This window comes from Caloenas nicobarica, chromosome 2 (assembly GCF_036013445.1).
Source record: "Caloenas nicobarica isolate bCalNic1 chromosome 2, bCalNic1.hap1, whole genome shotgun sequence".
Taxonomy (NCBI): domain Eukaryota; kingdom Metazoa; phylum Chordata; class Aves; order Columbiformes; family Columbidae; genus Caloenas; species Caloenas nicobarica.
Window position 1 is genome coordinate 1,434,372 of NC_088246.1, and position 18,932 is coordinate 1,453,303.

Below are 18,932 nucleotides of genomic sequence, written 5' to 3' on the forward strand. Positions count from 1 at the left end.
GGGGTCCCACTGTGGTCCCGGGGAGCTCGTGGTGACCCATGGCTGATCCTGGTGTGGTTTCAGTGATCATGGGGGGATCTCAGTGATCCCGGGGGTGATCCTGGTGCGATCCTCAGGAGATGCCAGTGGTGCCGCCGCTGATCCCGGTGTGGTCGCAAGGATCCCGGGGAGCTCTCGGTGACCCTGTAGCTGATCCTGACGTGGTTTCAGTGATCCTGGGGGTGATCCCGGGGGTGCCACGGCTGATCCCACTGTGGTCCCGGGGAGCTCGTGGTGACCCATGGCTGATCCCGTTGTGGTTCCAGTGATCCCGGGGAGATTTCGGTGATCCCAGGGGTAATCCCAGTGCGATCCCGAGGAGATCCCGGTGGTGCCGTGCCTGATCCCAGTGTGGTCCCAGGGATCGTGGGGAGATCTCGGTGATCCCAGGTGTGATACCGGTGTGATCCCAGGGAGATCCTAGCGGTTCCACTGCTGATCCTGGTGTGGTCCCAGGGATCCCAGGGAGCTCTCGGTGACCCTGTGGCTGATCCCGAAGTGGTTTCAGTGATCCCGGGGAGATCTCAGTGACCCCGGGCGTGATTCCGGTGTGATCCGAAGGAGATCGCGGGGGTTCCGCGGCTGATCGCGCTGTGGTCCCAGGGAGCTCTCGGTGACCCTGTCGCCGCTCCCGCTGTGGCCCCGGTGCTCTCGGGGGTGATCCCGGTGCGATCCCGCCCGGTCCCGGCGCTCCCCGGGCAGCTCCCGGCCGGAGCCCGAGCAGCCCGTCCCCGCCGGGGGAGCGGGGCCGCGGGGCGGCGGCGCGTTGGCGCGGCGGGGAGGAGGAGCCGGGCGGCCGGGGCGGACTCGGCGGGCCGGGCCGGGCAGGGCAGGGCAGGGCACGGCGCGGATGGCGGGGCCCCGCCGGCGGCCGCTGCAGCGCGGGGCCCGGCGGAGGATGTGAGGCGGCGGCGGCGGCGGAGCCCCCGCCGGGCTCGGAGGGCGGAGAGGGGCCTCCCCCGCGGCGCGGCCCGGCCCTGCCCGCCCGAGGGGCCGCGCCTGCCCCCGACAGCGCCCGCCCGACCATGGGGGACTTCTACGACCCGGAGCACCCGACCCCGGAGTAAGCGCGGGCCGCGCCGGGGCCGCCCCGACCGCTGCTCGCACCGCGGCCTAAGGCCCCGCCGGGCCCGGCCGAGCCCCGCGGGGAGCCGCCGGGGCCGGGGAGGGGGGAACCGGGGCGCTGCCGCCGCCGCCGCCGCTTCCCTCCGGCCGCGGGACGCGGCGAGCGGGCGGGCGGGCGGGCGGGGTAGGCCGCGCATCCCCGGGCTCGCGTGAGCGCCGCGGCCGGGCGCCGGCGGGCGGAGGCCGGGGCGGCGGGGGGGGGGCGCTGCCGAGGGCCCGGGCCGGGGGTGGCGGGTCCGGCCCTGCCCTGTCCGCCCTCCCCTGGCCCGGGGGCTGCGCGGGGAGGGCGGGAGGCCGGGCGGGGAGTGCGGACGTGTCCCGGCCTCCCCGGGGGGGCCATTTTTTCGCACCTTCATTATGATTATTTTTTTTTCCGGTGTGCGGAGGACTTCCCGAGTCCCGTGTTTATTTTACCCTTCGAATCCTCCCTCCAGCACCCCCTGCCCTGACCCCATTTTCTGACAGGAGGAAGGAGCCCGGCAGCCGGGGGGAGCAGCCTAATGGCCGGTGAACTCTGGTTCTCTCTCCGCTGGGGATTTGCAATAACCCCCTGGACACCGCGCCGGGGCCGCCGGCTTTATCGCTTCTTCTGAGCAAACCCTCCTGTCCCTGCTGGTATCGCTGGGGTTTCCTCCCCCGTCTCCCCCCTTTCTTGTTGGTTCTGAACGCTATTTTTACATCTTTAGACCTCCCTGGCCAAGGATTCGGGTGCTTCATAAACTTGGCGCGTGCGGCGGCTCTGGGCTGGAAGGAGCCAGAGACCCGGCCTGTGGCACCTCTGGGCAGCGGTCGGAGCGGAGGCGAAGCTTAAAAAAAATGGCGTGTTTTGAGCAAGGACGACAGAGCAAACCTTTCTGAGCGAACGCCGCGAGTTCTGCCTGCGCCCACCTGCAGCAGCCGGGGAGCTGTTTGGGCCGAATCGATGCCTGCGGCCGAGCCTTCTCAGATTAGTGAGACACGGAGGATTTTGTGTTGAATCCGGGTTGTGTTTTGCTATAGACGTGGCTCCTGCTTTTCTCCCCGGACGGGAAAGCCCGGAACAAACCCTGCACCAGGTTTAACCCCCGCGGGGAGCGACGGTTCCGTCCCGAGCGACTCTCTGGGTTCAAACAACTTTACTGTCTGTCCAGGAAGTTTTTAGCCTGATTTAGGTATTTCCCCTTTGTAGTTTCGAGCGTGAGGGATCCGGGTGCTGGGCTGGCGCGTGGGATTCGGTGTCACGCCGAGCGTCGCACCGAGCTCGATGGTTAAAAGCGTATGGGTGATATCATGCCACCGCTTGTTGTCTAAAGCGATCTCGTGTTGCAAACCTGGGCTCTTTAAAGAAGCTGGATCTGTTTCTCTGATGACTTTTTAAAAGAAATAATAGTTTATTGGCCTGACTTTGGGGTTTTGTTGGGGCGCGTGGTCCGGGTTGGGGCTCTGGCAGCTGTCAGGAGGCGTTCGGGTGTTTTTAGGAGCCTTGTTTCCCCCTGCCTGGGAGTTGCGTTCGTCGCTTCGTTAGTGGCGTGTCTTAATGAGGACGAGATCTCCCAGTGCGTGTGCTTTTAGCTGGAGAAAAGGCTTATTTGCGGTAGCTCGGTGGTTTTATTCAAAGGTGAGGGGGATCTTGAGGTTCATCGTCTCCTTCCCCGCTCTCAAACGTCACGACATTAGAAATGTGCCGTACGGGGTGTCCCGGGAGCCGCTGGGTTCCTGGAGTTGGACTCGATGATCCTTGCGCGTCCCTTCCAATGGAGGACGTTCTCTGGTTCTCTGATTCTAATTGCAAAGTGCCGTCGGCCGCGGCGAACGTGGTTAAAACCAAACTGTGGCGGCTGCGGGACGTTTGCTGCCCCCGGAGACGGTGCCTTTGCACGGTTTGTTTTTTTGGAGGAGTTGCTTTCGTAGCTCGTAGTGTTGGAGTTGGGGGCTTGAAGAACGTTGGGCGCAGCCCGGTGGCACGAGCGGAGCCTGTAAATCCTCAGGCTCAGCTTTATTTTCCACGGGAATTATTCGCAGAATGGTTTGGGTTGGGAGGGACCTTCAAAAATTGTCTAGTCCATCCCCGCTGCCTTGGGCAGGGACGTCTTCCACCTGATGAGGTTGCCCAAAGCCCCGTCCAACCTGACGCCGGACGCTTGCAGGGATGTGACACCGTTGCTGGGCTGGAGCTCCACACTGGGAGGACGTGGGACGTCGGTTTGGGGAGCTGGACTTCTACTGGAGCACATGCTGATGGTGTTTACCAGGGTTTTCCTACAAGCGAAGAAGCTTTTGCCTGGATGATCATGCTCCTCGTCCCATTCGTCAGCCAGAGCTCAGCTTCTTGAGAACTTCAGCGCCCAGCAAAACCAGCTCGTCTTGCCTCAAACCGGAGCTGCCGTCGAGCTCCACGCGGGGTCTGCGGCTTCTCCATGGAGCTGCCCAGCGCCCACCTGCGCCCGCTCGATGATCTTGAGGGTCTCTTCCAACCGGAACAATTCTCTGATTCTTTGATGGGTGTTTGTGTCGTGGGCTGTAAGCAGAAGAAACTTCGTCTCTTTGTGCCATTGCTAGAGCCGTAAAGGCGCAGTCAAACATGGGACGGGCGAGCGCTTAAGACACCGAGATCGGAGGCTGGAGGAGCTTCTCAAACAAGTGACGCGTTGGTGGGGTCATCGCATGGGGCGAGATCGTTGGGATTGAGAGTCCCAAGAAGTTCTTCACTTGGCATCTGGACATTATCATGGAAACCAAAGATGCTGCAGCTGAAAATATATTGATCTGCGTCTTGTTCTGTACCTTCCCCAGCTTGAATTTCGCTCCGTTTTGGGGGGAAATGGTTCTCCTGCCGTCCCGCATCTCCCCAGGCTGGTGGTGCCCACGGGTGGTTTGATGGGGATGGGGTTTTGGGCTGGTGCCTTTCAACACCCCAGTGACTTCATTGAAATGACTCGATATGGATTCAAACAGTCTAAAACTTTGGGGTTTTAATCGTGGCTATACCAGATTTTTTTTTTTTACGTGTATTGCAGCAGTAGAGACTTGTGGGCACCTCAGTGTTTGTGTCACTTTGAGCCTTGATTCTTTTTTTGCTTCTCGTGGGCACCTGGATTCTATTTTTACTTTTCTCTGGAGGGAAAACGATCGGGAACGTTGGTGGCAGGAGCTCCCGGCGAACGTGCTGTGGTTAAATATCCAAAATTGGGTCCTTGGGCTTATTCTCATCCATTGGGGAGATGCCGATGGAAGCGAAAGGCTTGGTTTTACATCCGCCTTTCCTTTCGAACGCTCCTCCCCTGTGTTAAGGCGACTGATGATGGTCCCACGGGGTGTGAAATCAGGAGTAGTGAAGGAGAAACTCAGCTCTCGCCGCCTGAGGGGTTTTCAGCTCCGCGCTTCAGCTGCTTTGTCTCCGAAAAGTCAGTTTATTGCAAGAAAATCCTCTTTATATGCCTGAATTTGTCTCGGTCACGAGACTGACCGGCCAGTGAGTTATCAGACAAATTTCTCCCTTATTTTTGATGTTGTCTCAGGACGATTCCCAACCGGACCTGAATTTTCCGCGGGTGGTTTGTCGCAGAATTAAATTAAACGAGGTTGTTTGGGTGTCTCCAGGTTGGAGATGTCGACGCTGCGGGTCCCGCTGTTCTGTCGCCTTTTTCCTGCTCCGTTTTTGGTACCGTTGCCGAATTCTTTTCAAACCAAAGCCTGAGGTTTGGGGCTTTGCTCGTGGAGGAGTCGCCTTCTCCCTGGTTTGTGGTACCTGACTTGGGTCGGTCTCATCGTTGGGTTTTGAGGGGGGAAAACCTCTTGTCTTGTCCTTCTGCCCTGGATTCCCCTTTCCCATCCATCCAAAAACGCGCCGTGTGTGTCTGCAGGTGGATCTGCGCTCTTGAGCTTCGGGGAAAATTAAAAATAGGACAAAACGCCCCAAATTACTCCACATTTTGGCTCTGAGCAGTTGAGATCCATGCGGTTTCTGCCAATTCAGATGCCTATAAATGGGAAAAATGTGCATTTTTCCAGGAGCCGGTCCTGTGTGAATGTGCTGGGAGGACTTTTTGCCTTTAATTGTCAACATTTTAGGTCCGTGGATCGACGATGCTTCTCTACGGTGGAGGATGGAATGATTTGGTGAACGGGACGGGGAACGTCACGGCCTCGGGTGCGTTTGAGCAGCTGAATTTCTCAAAAAATGAAGAAATTTAGCATCTGGAACCTACCCAGGCAATATATTTTAAGTTCCAAATCATTCCATGCACTTTTAGTCCCCCAAACACGGATAATGCCACATTTAACATGCAAGAGCGGCTCAAACATAAACTCAGTCCTAAATACTACGGTTCGGCGACCACTCGGGGAAAAAAATGCAGAGAAATCTCTTTTTTTTTTTTTAAGAAAAAAGCCTTTTCAAGTGGTTCTTTCTCTGAATTATTTCTAATTTTCCCTCTGCGATTTAATATTTCCCTCGCAACGGCTTAAAGCGAAGGTGCCGACCCAACCAGCCTCCCTTGCCAGCCGCTGTGGGTGACGTAATTCTAAATATAATTTCTCGGTGCGTATATTTAGACCGGGGGAAGGGATTTGTAAGCGCCTATTTTTAATAAGATGCAGAAACATAAAGAAAAAATAAGATTTGCTATACGTTTTTGACCTTCCAATTAATAAACTGGCTGCATTTTGTTATTTAGATGATTATTGAGGTTTATTAAGGAGCCGAGCTGTGGAAGGACGGGGCGTCAGGAGCTGCGACGCTCTTTACATTTTGGGTTTTCCTTGCCAGAAATGGTAGAATTCATCCAAAAAAAGTCAATATATGGCTCCGTTTCTTATAGATTGGGTGGGACGCTTGCTGAAAAATATTATTTTTTTCTTTTCTTGACCTTTTTCCTACTTTAAACGTCCGTCTCAAAGCTCCGCACTGGAGCCTGAGCAATACTCGATGTAAAACACCATTTTCGGGACCAAACGCGGATTCTCGCTGGTTTTCCCCACCGTCGCTCAAAGATTTTCTGATTTTCCAGCCTCCCGTTGTAATCCCATTATCACCTTTCTACTTAAAACGCATTGGTGGAGGTTTTGCAGCAAAAAAACGTGGCATTTGGAGTCAGCAGAACTATTATTTTGAACATTTGCCGCTTTCCGCAGCGTCGATACCCAACAGAAAACCCTCGCGCTTGAAGTTTCCTCGTGCGGCCCATCCCCAACTTGAGTTTTTCTTCCAAAAAAAAGGTATAAAAGAGGATGAAGAGGGTTAAATTTATCTGTTCCTACAATAATTTCCCCGCCTTGTGTTTCGCATTGCCCCAGCAACCGGCTGCGGTGTCGCCGAGCGTTAGGCCAGGCTTAATCTCACTAAACCATTTTAATTGAAAGCACTCGCTTCCCCAGGACCTGCTGGAAACCTGGGTTTATTTTTTATTGAATGAAGAGCATCTCCCAAGTTTTCCATGTCTGCTGACTTGACTTTTGGAATAGATTAAACTTCATCTATAATCGCTCTAAGAAATAAATACATCAAGGATTTTCCGTTCGAGCAGCGACCTTAAGCTCAGCTTGGGGTTTTATTCACAGCACTGAGACGACAGAGTTTTTCGGGGTTGACGGTGTTGCGGTTTCCACCCTGCGGATTCTTAATTTAGGGACAGCTCGTTATCGGAAAGTGTCGTCTTGTTAAATTTAGGGGAGTTTAGGGTAAGGACGGGACTTTCTGTGAGCGCAGGTTTAAATACGGTGATTTACGGAAGTGTTTGGTGTTATTTGCGTGTCTGCAAATTATAAAGGGATCTCGCTAGGGTGACTCCAGGTGAAAAAAGACACCGGAATTTAATTTTTTGACCTCCATGCGAAGCGGCTTCCAAGAATCTTTTCTTCTTGGGGTGCAGGGAACCCTGGAGGTGACAAATCGTTGTTCCCACCTCCCCCGGTGCCACCACTTTGGACATGTCCCCAAGGCCACCGGTGCCGTTTGGCTTCTCCCGGAGCAGCTCGAGTTCTGCAAACAGACAGACAGCGAAAAATCTTTATTTCCAAGGCATTTTGGGAGCCCCCGGGGGCGTATTTTTAAGGTCAGGTGAGGAATTTGCAATGAAGATCTGGCGGGTGCCACCTGCTGAAGGTTTGTTCCTGCTGTTGGCTTCAGGAGCTGAAGGAAGAGTAAAAATCTCTTTTTTTAAAATTATATTCTTATATTTTTTTAGCACGCAGACCTAATTACCCAGAGCTCAGGTCAGATGAAGCCTCAAAAGCTCCACGTGCCCAGCAGAAACGCGGCAGCTGCTGATTTCTCTGTGCCAGTTGCTGGTTGTAATGATTGTAAGTCAGCGTATATATTTTTTATTTTTTTTATTATTATTATTATTATTATTATTATTATTATTATTTTAAATTCAATCTGCTTTCAGGTTTCTCGCCTCCCTCTGCTTCCCTCAGGAAGTGTTGGTTTAACATGTGCCGGGCGTAGCCTTTTGCTTTTCATCAGCATTTAAATCCTGAAATTATAAATATTTTCCTGGTCTTGACCATCTTTTAATTAGAGCGGTTCAGTTCAACACATGCTGAACTTTTTTCCACGCAACCCAGTGATTGCGTGGGATGGGATTGGAGAAAAATTAAAAAACAAACTGTTTTGGTTTTTTGGGTTTTTTTTCCTACTAATTTATTTTCCCTCCAAGCCTGGAAATGTTGCCGAATAACCCGGTGGCGCCCGCGGATTCTACGCCGCCACAGTTGGGTCCAACGTGACCGTCCCCGCTGGATTCCGACAGAAACGAGAGGGAATTCTGCAAAAATCTCCCGCTTGCTTTCTCTCCTTTCCTTAACGAGTGTATTTACTGTATCCTCGGAGGGTATTTACTATAAATCTGCAGCCGAGCGTTAGAAATTTGCTGCTTCTTGTGGTGATGAGCGGTTTTGGCTCATGGCATTCCCTGGGTGTGCGCTGGGGGTCGCCGGGATATATCACACGAGCTTAGCGAGTCCTAAAACCGGTTTTACGCCAGTTTAAAAAATTCTTTATTGCCCGGTTGTGTCGTGGTGGCGTCTGCGCTTAAACCAGCGTCAGGGTCTTGGTGTTCCAGTTTAAAAATGTCCGTGGCCTGAAGAAGCTGGAAATAAATGAAGGTGGGATGGGGATGTTGAGAATGGGGATAAAACACCTCAGTGACTTTTTCGGTTTGCACACAGGCTGTTGTAGAACCAGAAGCCAACCCTCAGCTTTTAACTTTTAAGCCTGGCCTAACCCTGGCTGTAGGAAGGAGGTTGGAATTTCAGCCTTTTGAATTGTTCCAAATGGTTCAAGGAGGTGGTGAAAATGTTTAGGGCTTTGTAAAGCTGCTCTGGACTGTTGGTTTTAATGTTTTTGGGGTTTCTTTGTGCAAGGGCAGGGATGCCAAACCATCCCTCATCTTCCTGCAGCTGGTAAGCTGGAGCTGATAAAGCGCAGCTTTGTTAGATCCAGCCTCATCCTTCCCCAGAGGCGGCCCTGGACAGACAGATGACTCCGGGGCCTGCAGGTATTTTAGGAATCGATTGCATCAGGTGGGGAAAATGTGGTTTTAAGTGTTCTCCTACATGTGAAACATTTCCTTTTGTTGCCTGACTTGGAGGTGATTTTGAGGCAGGGATTATCTGCAATGTGACCCCATGGAAATTGTGCTGGTGGGAGGACGCTATGGTGGGAGGACGCTAACGGGTAAACCTGCTGCTGAAATCTCTCCTTCCCCACTCCCAGAAGAGGAGGAGGAGGAGGAGGAAGAAGCTTTCCAAGGACTGAAGCTCCCGTGAAGCCGCGGTTTGGAATTAAGCTGGGTTTGTCCCCTCTCTTTTTGGTGCTGTCGCTCTTCTGTCCCCCCTCACGCGTCCTCGTCGTGTTGGTAAATCCCTCGTTGCATACGATGATTGCTGTCATGGTTTCCAACTCGATTTTACGATGATGCCTGTCACAGTTTCCAGCTCGATTTTACGATGATTCCTGTCACGATTTCCGACTCGATTTTACGATGATGCCTGTCACGATTTGCAGCTCGATTTTGCGATGATTCCTGTCACGATTTGCAGCTTGATTTTACGATGATGCCTGTCACGATTTGCAGCTCGATTTTACGATGATGCCTGTCACGATTTGCAGCTCGATTTTACGATGATGCCTGTCACGATTTCCGACTCGATTTTACGATGATGCCTGTCACGATTTCCGACTCGATTTTACGATGATGCCTGTCACGATTTCCGACTCGATTTTACGATGATGCCTGTCACGATTTCCGACTCGATTTTACGATGATGCCTGTCACAGTTTCCAGCTCGATTTTACGATGATGCCTGTCACGATTTGCAGCTCGATTTTACGATGATGCCTGTCACGATTCCCGACTCGATTTTATGATGATGCCTGTCACGATTCCCGACTCGATTTTACGATGATTCCTGTCACGATTCCCGACTGGATTTCTTCCTTAGACCCGTCCTGGCACTGAGCAGAGACGGGAGAGCGGGAACCGTGGTGCGTTTGGGAATCCCCGGGCGGTTCTGGGGAAGGGGCAGCGTCCCGGCTGCTTTTATTGGAGCAGAAGACTGGACACCATTGGAAATTGTTTTTTCTTCTTAACTGGGTCTTCTTCCTGAAGCAGAAGGTCGTAGCTTCTCTAAACCACCAATATTATTAACACGGAGATAGCTGGATAGTTAATAAATGAAGCTTTGCTCAAAAAAAAACCCCAAAACCTCAACCTCTGACTTTCCATGTGCTCCTGCCGATATCTCTTCTCTGGCTCGCCTTCCTTTGCAAGAGGAGCAGCAGAAAAAGCAATTTATTTTCCAAAATGGCCCTTTTTTCTTTTTATTTCTTCCCCTTTAGGCTTTGGTTGCTGTCAGGTGGATTTACCCTGGGAAGGGGCTTTGCCGGACCCAGGATTTAATTCAAACCTTGGGCAGAAATCCCTTGGCTGGTGCAAACCAGACATTTTAACTCATGCCGTGTTATTTTTTTCAGCCTATATTTTTCCCAGATGCAGAGAATGGAGTTTAAACGCTCACAGTAAATATTTATAACGCTCTTAAGTTCTGCGTATCGTGCTTTAGCTCCTCTCAAATCCGCTCCGGCCAGATAGAAGCGGGACCCTGGGCTGAAGCGGCAGCTCCATCAGTTGAGTTTCATCATCTTCTGGTGTCGAAACGACTCGTGTCTGGGGTTTTATTTCGATTTATAAAGTTCATTTCCGGGGGGTTTATTAGGAGGTAATTACAGGTGACTCCATACACCGGTAACTCAAATATTTTTAAAAAAATCCCTTCTTGGCATTATTGCGACTGCGCAGGGCATCGCTCGGCCCTTATCATTTTTTGTAAATGAATGAACAGATTTTTGGTTCAGGAAAAGGGGGGATTTGCATTTAGGGATGCGCTTGTCGCTACCTCGACCTCATTTTCTGCAGCGCTTGGCCACGTTTCAAGCTTATGTTTAAATAAGATGTTGGATACCGTTAGTGATTTATTTATTTTTGCCCCCCCGTTTCCTGGGTGTGTTTTATCGTTTCCTCTCTCTGTGGCGTTTTGGGGGAAGGAGCAGGATTGTCCATTAACTTCCCCGCTTTTTTTTTTTTTTTCTTTTTCTGGTTGTACATTATCCAGCTGTTTTGCCGAATTTTTGGCCATTTGGATATGAAGAGCACAGCGCTGGGTGCAAAAGATTTCCCAGCAATTTCGCGCCGCGTTTCAGTGAGTTGCAGGCAGATTTGTCCTTGTTTTTTATCTCCAGCTGGCCGCATTAGAGACTAATAAACCGAGCGGGTGATAACACTTCAGCCCTGGAAATATTTTATCAAATCGTTGGGTGGCAGGAGCTGAAGGAGAAGCAGCGATTGAACATCCACAGCATCGCGGTGGGTGCCTGGAGGTGCCCGACTTTGCCCGTTCTGTGGCAAAATCTGCCTAAAAACCCCCTTTTTGCCCTTAGGATCTTGCCAGAACTGCAAATTTCCACCCGAGGTCTTTCTATTTCTGTCCTTTTTGCTTTTCCGTGGCATTGGGGATGAAGTTTTTGCTGTTACGTGCTGGTGGATCCACGAGAAATACCGACGAGCATCTTCATCCCTGCGCTGACACCATTTCTGCCTAATCCAGCCTAAGGAAAACAGCCTAAAGATGAGAATTCCCTCCAGTTTGGGTGCTGAGGTTTTGCATTTTGGTTCTTTTCTTTCGGAAAGAAGGATGATTTGGCTTTCAGATGCTAATTAACACCAGCTTACGGTGTGCTGAGCTGGGCTTTGCAGCCTTGTTAGTCTTGCAGATGTTTAGATAAGAAGAGCTTTAGGCTTCCAAATTTGTCTCTCTTAAGAAGAAAATTTTAAAAAAGAGACAAGAAAAAAAAAAGACATATGGGAGGTGAGGCTCAAGTTTTGTCTTAACAAACCAGCGTTTGCAGGAGCCTGAGGGTGGGTTTTTTGTTGGCTTTTTTAGCACAAGCAAAGCCTGGATTTAGTTCAGACCACAGTGTGGATTCCGACTGGAAAAGAAGTGGCATCCATCCTGAGCTGTTCAAGCACCTCAGAAACGCTGGAGCTACTGAAATAAATAATACCTTATTTTTTATTGACCTTTCCAGGAGTAGGAAAGCCGAGGGGATAAAAACATGGAAAAAGAACGCTACGTAAGGCCATCGATACATGTATAGAAAGAATTTTGGCAGAAAAGCGAGTCTGTAGACTTAAAAAACCCTTTCTTGCAAATACAAACTCTTTGTGATGTGAGGATTTTGCATTTACTTGCTGCTGTGGGTGCAAATCGTGTATTTGTGGGGTGTGCGCAAGCACATCTTGCTCTTACCTGACCGATATCTGGCGTTAATTAAGCAGATCTGACTGGCAAAATTGTTCTTTTAAATTGTAGTTTAGGGCCAGAGTGATTTTTATTTCTTTATTTTAAAATACCGATACATAGGGCTGCTGTAGATAAATGAAAGATAGTGCAGTTGCTTTGCTTTGAGTTTGATTTTGGGTTTGATTTTGGGTTTTAATGAGCCCTTTCTCTCTTCCCCAAAATGAGCTGCTAAGTGCCTGATTTCAATGCTCATTTTCATAATAATCTTCCTTTTATGTACCTACAGAGAGCGGCGGGAAACAAATGGGATCGTTCGAACCCTCTGGGGCTGCAAAGCTGCTGGAAAAGCTCCAGCTTGTGTTTTTGGATGGTTTTCGGATGTTTTTCGGATGGATCCAGGCTCGTTCCTCGGCCTCGTAACGTGAGGATTTTATGTAACTCCAAACCCAGCGTGGGAGGAATTTGCCAAGAAGGTTTTTTTCCGAGTGAACGGCGACGCGTTCGCTAATTTTGGAAATCTGTATATTTTTTGGGGGGATCTGGGGCGATGGAAAAGGCTGAAAATGGAAATAACTTACGCCAGGTACCTCCTTTTATTCAGGTTAAAGCTGCACGAGGACACCCGAGCGACATGGGATGAGTTTCTGCTGCCGGGTAATTCAGGAGGAAAAAGCACTTGGGGCATAAATGCTTAAATTTCCACTGCAGTGAGGAAATACTTAATATTCCCTCTCTGAAAATCATTAATTCTCTGTCCAGTAGAAATTAAATTGTTCATATAGACATCGAGGTCCATACAAGATCCATTCCCAGTAATGTCACATCAGCTTCATTCTTGCGTACTTTATTTTAAACAACCGATTGAATTCACGCAACTTCTTCTATTTTATCCCTTCTTCACAGTTTTCTGTCTTTCAATATTTTCATTTCTCACTTGCCGCCCTTGAAGCGGCTCAAATTGTGGAATTTCCCCCAACTCTCACTACCAAGTGGCTTTTGAGCAGCCAGATCAATTGGCTTTTTTCCCCTTCAGCATATTGCAATTTTCTTCCCTGTTTTTGGACACCTCTACTTTGTGTACACGCCAGCGTTTTAGCTTAATACCAGTTTTATGTGATATTTTAGCAACAAGAGCAAAAATGTCTTAAGAGGAATAATATCCTTCACTCTTACAGCAGGATATTAATTATAAATACTAAACTTTGTTACTTGTCTCCCAATATTTAGCTGTTAAACCCGTGTTCTTATGTATAAAGAGACGGTTATTTCTTTTTTGGTTTGGGACCACCAGCTTTCGTCTGTTGGTTGTTATTCTGTGCTCTGTCACAATATATTTGGTGATTGGTGGCTTGAAAATCTTCATTTTCCTGGGGTGTATTAGAAGGGGGTGGTCAGTAGGTCAGAGAGGTTCTCCTTCCCCTCTGCTCTGCCCTGGTGAGACCTCATCTGGAATATTGCGTCCAGTTCTGGCCCCTCAGTTCCAGCAGGACAGGGAACTGCTGGAGAGAGTCCAGCACAGCCACGAAGATGCTGCAGGGAGTGGAGCATCTCCCGTGTGAGGAAAGGCTGAGGAGCTGGGGCTCTGGAGCTGGAGAAGAGGAGACTGAGGGGTGACCTCATCAATGTTTATAAATATATAAAGGGTGGGTGTCACGAGGATGGAGCCAGGCTCTTCTTGGTGACAACCAACAGTAAGACAAGGGGTAATGGGTTCAAGCTGGAACACAAGAGGTTCCACTTAAATTTGAGAAGAAACTTCTTCTCAGTGAGGGTGACGGAACACTGGAACAGGCTGCCCAGGGAGGTTGTGGAGTCTCCTTCTCTGCAGACATTCCAACCCGCCTGGACGCCTTCCTGTGTAACCTCACCTGGGTGTTCCTGCTCCGGCGGGGGGATTGGACTAGATGATCTTTCGAGGTCCCTTCCAATCCCTAACATTCTGTGATTCTGTGATTTAGGTTGGAAAAGACCCTTGAGATCATCGAATCCGATGTTGCCATTGGGTCTCGGCTACACTGGACCTTCTCACCCCATGTAAACGCTTGTGTTTAACGCTCAAAATACGTGACTGTCAACAATGTTGGTGTCCTGGAGGTCTGAAACTTCATTTTCTGTCATCCTAAAGATGAAACCTCCTTTTTTTGGGCACTAATTTGTGTCAAAGTGCCGTTCTTAGGGGGCTCCTCTGCGTCAGCGGGATGTTGAGTTCAAGGCTTGCCTAACCCCGTTCCATCACACATGTGTGCTCTACAACTCGCTTAAACTCGTGTTTCCTCAATGAAAAACCCTGTTCTTGCTGCCGTAAGAATAATTTACAACCTGTTAATGGGCTTTATCAATTGGACGTGAGCCTTCGTAGAGGCAAGAGTTGGTTACTGTTGGTGGTTGCTCTTTCTGGCAGGTTGGTCCTAATTCTCTGTTGATGGTTTAACCGGGGAGGTGGGTGGTTATTGCCTGGGCTACGCAGAAACCAGGAGCTTTGACTTTCTTTTTCCAGAATTTGATACTTCTCGATTAGCCAAAGTGAAATCCGTGAACCTTTCCTGCAGGAAATCTTTCACCGCATCACCACGACGGCGCCGAATTATGGCACAAAAGCTGATTAAATTTAGAATCATAGAATTGTTTTGGTTGAAAAAGCCCCTCAAGGTTGTCGAGTCCAACCACAACCCAGCCCTGGCACTGCCCCATGTCCTGAGAACCTCATGTCCGTCTGTCCAACCCCTCCAGGGATGGTGACTCCAGCACTGCCCTGGGCAGCCTGTTCCAATGCCCCACAGCCCTTTGGGGAAGAAATTGTTCCCCAGATCCAACCTCAATCTCCCAAAGGTCCAGCTGAAAACTTCCCTGTGTCTGTAAGGTCGACAGAAAAAAAGGCCTTTTGCGTTGGAACGTTGGGAGTTCTTTTGGGTGTCTAGTTGAAGAAATTACAGATGAACTGTTGACATCTTGGTTAAGGTGCATCGGTAACCGCTGAAACTTTTACATCTTCTTTACTTCTCATTTGACGACCAAAAGCTTTCCCAGATACGGGGCAGAGCAAGAAGAGAATGATCGTGTTCTCGTTCCTTCACCTTCCTTGTAGGAGAAACTCTTTTGTTTGTGGGATCGGAGCGAAGAACATAGGGAAGTGAAGTTGGGTTCAGAGCGTTGGCAGGTTGGGTTGGGATCAAGGTAACGCTTCACATTAATTAATTGGTGAGCATCTAGCTGCCGAAGTGCTGATTAATTAATTCTAAGAGTCATGGTAAATAGCCGAGGCTCAGGTTGTAGAGCAGTTCATAAGTATCTTTAATTTCTGGCGATGAGAGAGGCAGATATTAATACTTGCACTGTTTCTGGGCTGCTAAAGGAAGTATTAAAATCAGAAAAAAACCCCAAATTCAGCTTCCTACCTCTAAATTTTGAGGTTTTTACATCTGCGTTACCTCTGTGGTGTCTGAAATAAGGTTCTGGTCGGTTTGCAGACCCTCTGAAGACCCCCCGAGGTGGCGTTTGCTCACCAAAGGTTTGCTCTGTCCGCGTCCTCGCTGAATTTCCAGCATTTTACGTGAACGAGCGTCCCCTTGGCGGGTGGTTGGCGTCTCCGCTCGGCCGTTGGTTGGGACGTCCCTCGCGCGGGGTTGTTGGCGTCGCCCTCGCTCCGTGTCCCCCGTCCGTCCCGTCTGTGGCACCAGGATCCAACGTTACGTTTCGCGTTTCTGCCTGATGTTCACACCTTCTTTTTATTTTTTCTTTTGCATGTTTTCTCGCCTGGATTGCAATAGAGAAGAAGAAAATGAGGTGAGTAAAACTGATTCCTTTCTCATTGTAGCTCCTGAGATGCATTAACCCAACCTGCTCAGTTTGACCTATGGATTTCTTGAGTCTGGAGAGACTAAGGGTCCAGATAAAGCAAATTTATCAGTGGTTAAACCCAGGAAAGGAGGAAAACTCCAATATCTCCAATTCTGCTGTCTACACATGGGGATGCGATAGCAAAGCGTGACAGTGCCCTTGAACCATTCGCTGTAGGTAGATGCCACTTTCTGCACCACGAGAAGGTGATTATTGAAGGACTTAATGCGTGAAAAAAATCAGTTTTGCTCTATCTGGCTCAATGGATTTTAGGGGAAGGGAGAATATCTGGAGGGACTGGAACAATTTGTAATATCCCAGCATAGGAACAAGTGCTGGTAAGAATTTTTGGTGCTGTAGGACCAGATCTGAACATCCTCCCCGTGTTCCCAGCGAGTCGGGAGCTGCTTCAGTAATCGTGTGTATCTCTGCTCAATATTCTTATCGCCTTTTTCTTCCTGCAAAAAACACCCACATAAATGTTTCAGGGAATGTTCCCTTTCTGTAAAACATGAAAGGAAGGAGAACTTCTGCGAAAGAGCTTTTGCCAGTAATTGCTACCTATTAAATTTCAAAAGCTACCTGTGGAGTATGATTAAAATCCTGTAAGTCGTGCTTTTTTTTTTTTTTTAATTTGGTGTTATTTAAGGGACAAAAAAAATCCCTGGAAGGGTGAGCACATGCGGGTGAAACATTTGTTCTGAAATGTATTGTCTGTGCTGAACAGTCGGTGAAAAGGGGAAGAACGGGAGCTGAGCGGCTCCTTTTTTACCTTCAGGTCGCGTGTTTTGTGTAAAGGTGGATGGATCCAAACCCTGTTATTCACGTGTGGCTCAGATTTCAGATCTGTTGCGCTGGAAGTGAGATTTTGATCAAAACATTGGCACATTTCCATAAATAAATTTGCCCATAACTGTAATTTTGCACATAAAATAATTTCGCAAAAGTGTCAGCAAGAGAGAAAACTCTTGAATGCCAATGCACTGTATTTACTATATTTTTAAATATCTATTTGTTATTTTTTTTTAGATATATTGTTGGTAAAATAGGTGAATCCAGTCTCTGGTAAAAATTTGGATTCAGATTTGTGGAGACTGCTTCCATATATCTATATCTGTATATCTATATCTCATCTGGATCATCTGTATCTCTATATCTCTATATCTATATATCTGTATCTACATCTGTATCTATCTATCTATATCTATATCTCATCTGGATCACCTATATCATCTGGATCATCTATATCTCTATATATCTATATAGCTATAGCTATATATCATCTGCATCTATATCTATATCCATGTCTATATCTATATATCTCTTTATAGATATAGATATTATATTTAATCATATGGTTGGAAAAAGGAATCCAATCTCTTACTTTTCCATTATCGCAAGACATATACATGAGTTGGGGGTAAAAAGATGTGAATTTCTGGTCACACAGGCATAACAATTAACCCAGAAAACCCCCAAAACGCTGTTTTCTTGCTCTTTGCGAGGCTGAGCCCGGTGTATTATGGGCGGGAGGTCTCAGCAGCGTTCAGACCCGTAGAAACTCATACCAAACGGGCTGAACACTCAATTTTGTCCTGTACGCTCCTGTGAATTAGTTTATACACGCTTGCGTGTTGGTCTCTGGGTCATTTCTGATGTGTGGATTCTTTTGAGAAGGACTTTTTTGACTTTCCGGAGACGGTTGTGAGATGGTCGTGCAGAGAGGTGCGTGTTTCAGAGCCGGGCAAACGTATGGACGTGTGGGTTTTTTTCAGGGTTGCTCTTTGGGTGCTCATTTAGCCGTGACATTAGTTTAAAAGCACCAATGAAATGGCACCCAGTTAAAAATAGCTGGATTTTTCTTTTCCCAGAGTGCAGCTTATCACCTACTGGTGAATATCAAATGTGTTCGTCGCGCTGATTTGAGTAGCTGAGACTAATGACACAGAGAACATGACGCGGTTTTCACAATTAAAATAAAACCCCGTGTATTTCATCAAAACACAAGGATATTTTTCTATATACGATGTCCAAGGGTGCAAATAGAATGAGATGGGGTTTCCATTCCACCACCGTCTTATTTAATAATTGACTATGGTGCCTTGAGCCTGCTCAGCTCTGCATTGTTTTACAAAAGTTAAAGGATAACAAAGCACATAATAATTTACTGTGGGTTGCAGGAAACCGCTGCTGCTGCCAAAGATGCGTTCACGCCACAGCGATGGGGGTAAAATCCCCAAAAAACCTGCTACAGCTGTTTCTGTTGGATGCAAAATGCCATTACACTAACGCAATTTGGATTTCTGGGGGTAAACACCATCGACAACGGTGGTGCCGCAACCTTTGTCTTCGGGGACCTTCCTGTGCGTAGATGAGCCTGAAGCTTTAAACCGGTTGGAAAAACACCAAGCTGGGTAAATATCCAGCGGTTTATTTTCAGCGCGACTTTCCGCAGGCGGCTGCGAGACGGTCGCGGAGAGAGGAGTGAGTTTCAGAGCCGGGCGAGCGTGTGGACACGCACTTTTTTTTCCCAAGGTCACTGTTAGGTGCCCATTTAGCCATGGCATTGTTTAAAAGCACCCATTCAGGAGTTAGATTTTGAAAGCTGCTAATCTGGAATTTGGATCAATGCATCTTGGAAGATAAGAGGTTCCCACGTTGAAGGAATTTTGTTGCTCCGGACTCATTTCATTTTCCAAAGCTGGGCGAGTGCTGTCACAGTGGCTTTTGTGGTGGAGATCCCGAGCTCTTAATGCCCTAGAGAAGATGATTTCTTGGCTCATTAGCATAGAAAACGAACGGACTTGCTGTAGCGGGATCCTCAATGCAGGACGATGAGTGAGATCGGGGGCAGGAGCTGGTGCTGAGATGCCCGTGGAGCATTTCAGTCACTTGGCCTGGAGGTGACAGAGTCATCACGCACAACCGAGCCCCGATGGGAATTCTTGGAGCTTGTTATATTGATACCAATCCACACCTGAGCCTGGAAACTGATTAGGAACGACTTAACGACTGAGATAAGGACGGGCTGTAAAACCACCGGTGTAATTCTTGCTTGTCTGATTTACGCTGAAACCAAACGTATCCTGGCGCAGGATGCAAAACCAAATGCGCTTAGACCTTCAAAATGCAGGATGTTTTGTAGCCTG

The 18,932-nt window shown here is 48.8% G+C and overlaps 2 protein-coding genes across 2 annotated transcripts in view; one reads left to right on the top strand and one right to left on the bottom strand.

Annotated features, from left to right (window-relative positions):
• Positions 1 to 112: 112 nt before the first annotated feature.
• On the bottom strand, positions 113 to 1,066 carry LOC135986345 (collagen alpha-1(I) chain-like). The gene has a single exon (XM_065630332.1). It carries the CDS (start codon positions 1,064 to 1,066, stop codon positions 113 to 115), a length of 954 nt encoding a protein of 317 aa, XP_065486404.1.
• The window catches only part of SETD2 (SET domain containing 2, histone lysine methyltransferase), a 64,160-nt gene continuing 46,092 nt past the window's right edge, over positions 865 to 18,932 (top strand). Inside the window, exons 1-2 of the mRNA XM_065627367.1 lie at positions 865 to 1,102; positions 15,714 to 15,729. Coding sequence (XP_065483439.1) covers positions 1,065 to 1,102; positions 15,714 to 15,729 — 54 coding nt within the window. The 5' untranslated portion in view covers positions 865 to 1,064. The remainder of the gene's footprint in view (positions 1,103 to 15,713; positions 15,730 to 18,932) is intronic.

What these genes read in the sequence shown, in the direction of transcription:
- LOC135986345 (XM_065630332.1), bottom strand. Translation starts at nt 1,066, where the DNA reads ATGGTCGGGCGGGCGCTGTCGGGGGCAGGCGCGGCCCCTCGGGCGGGC.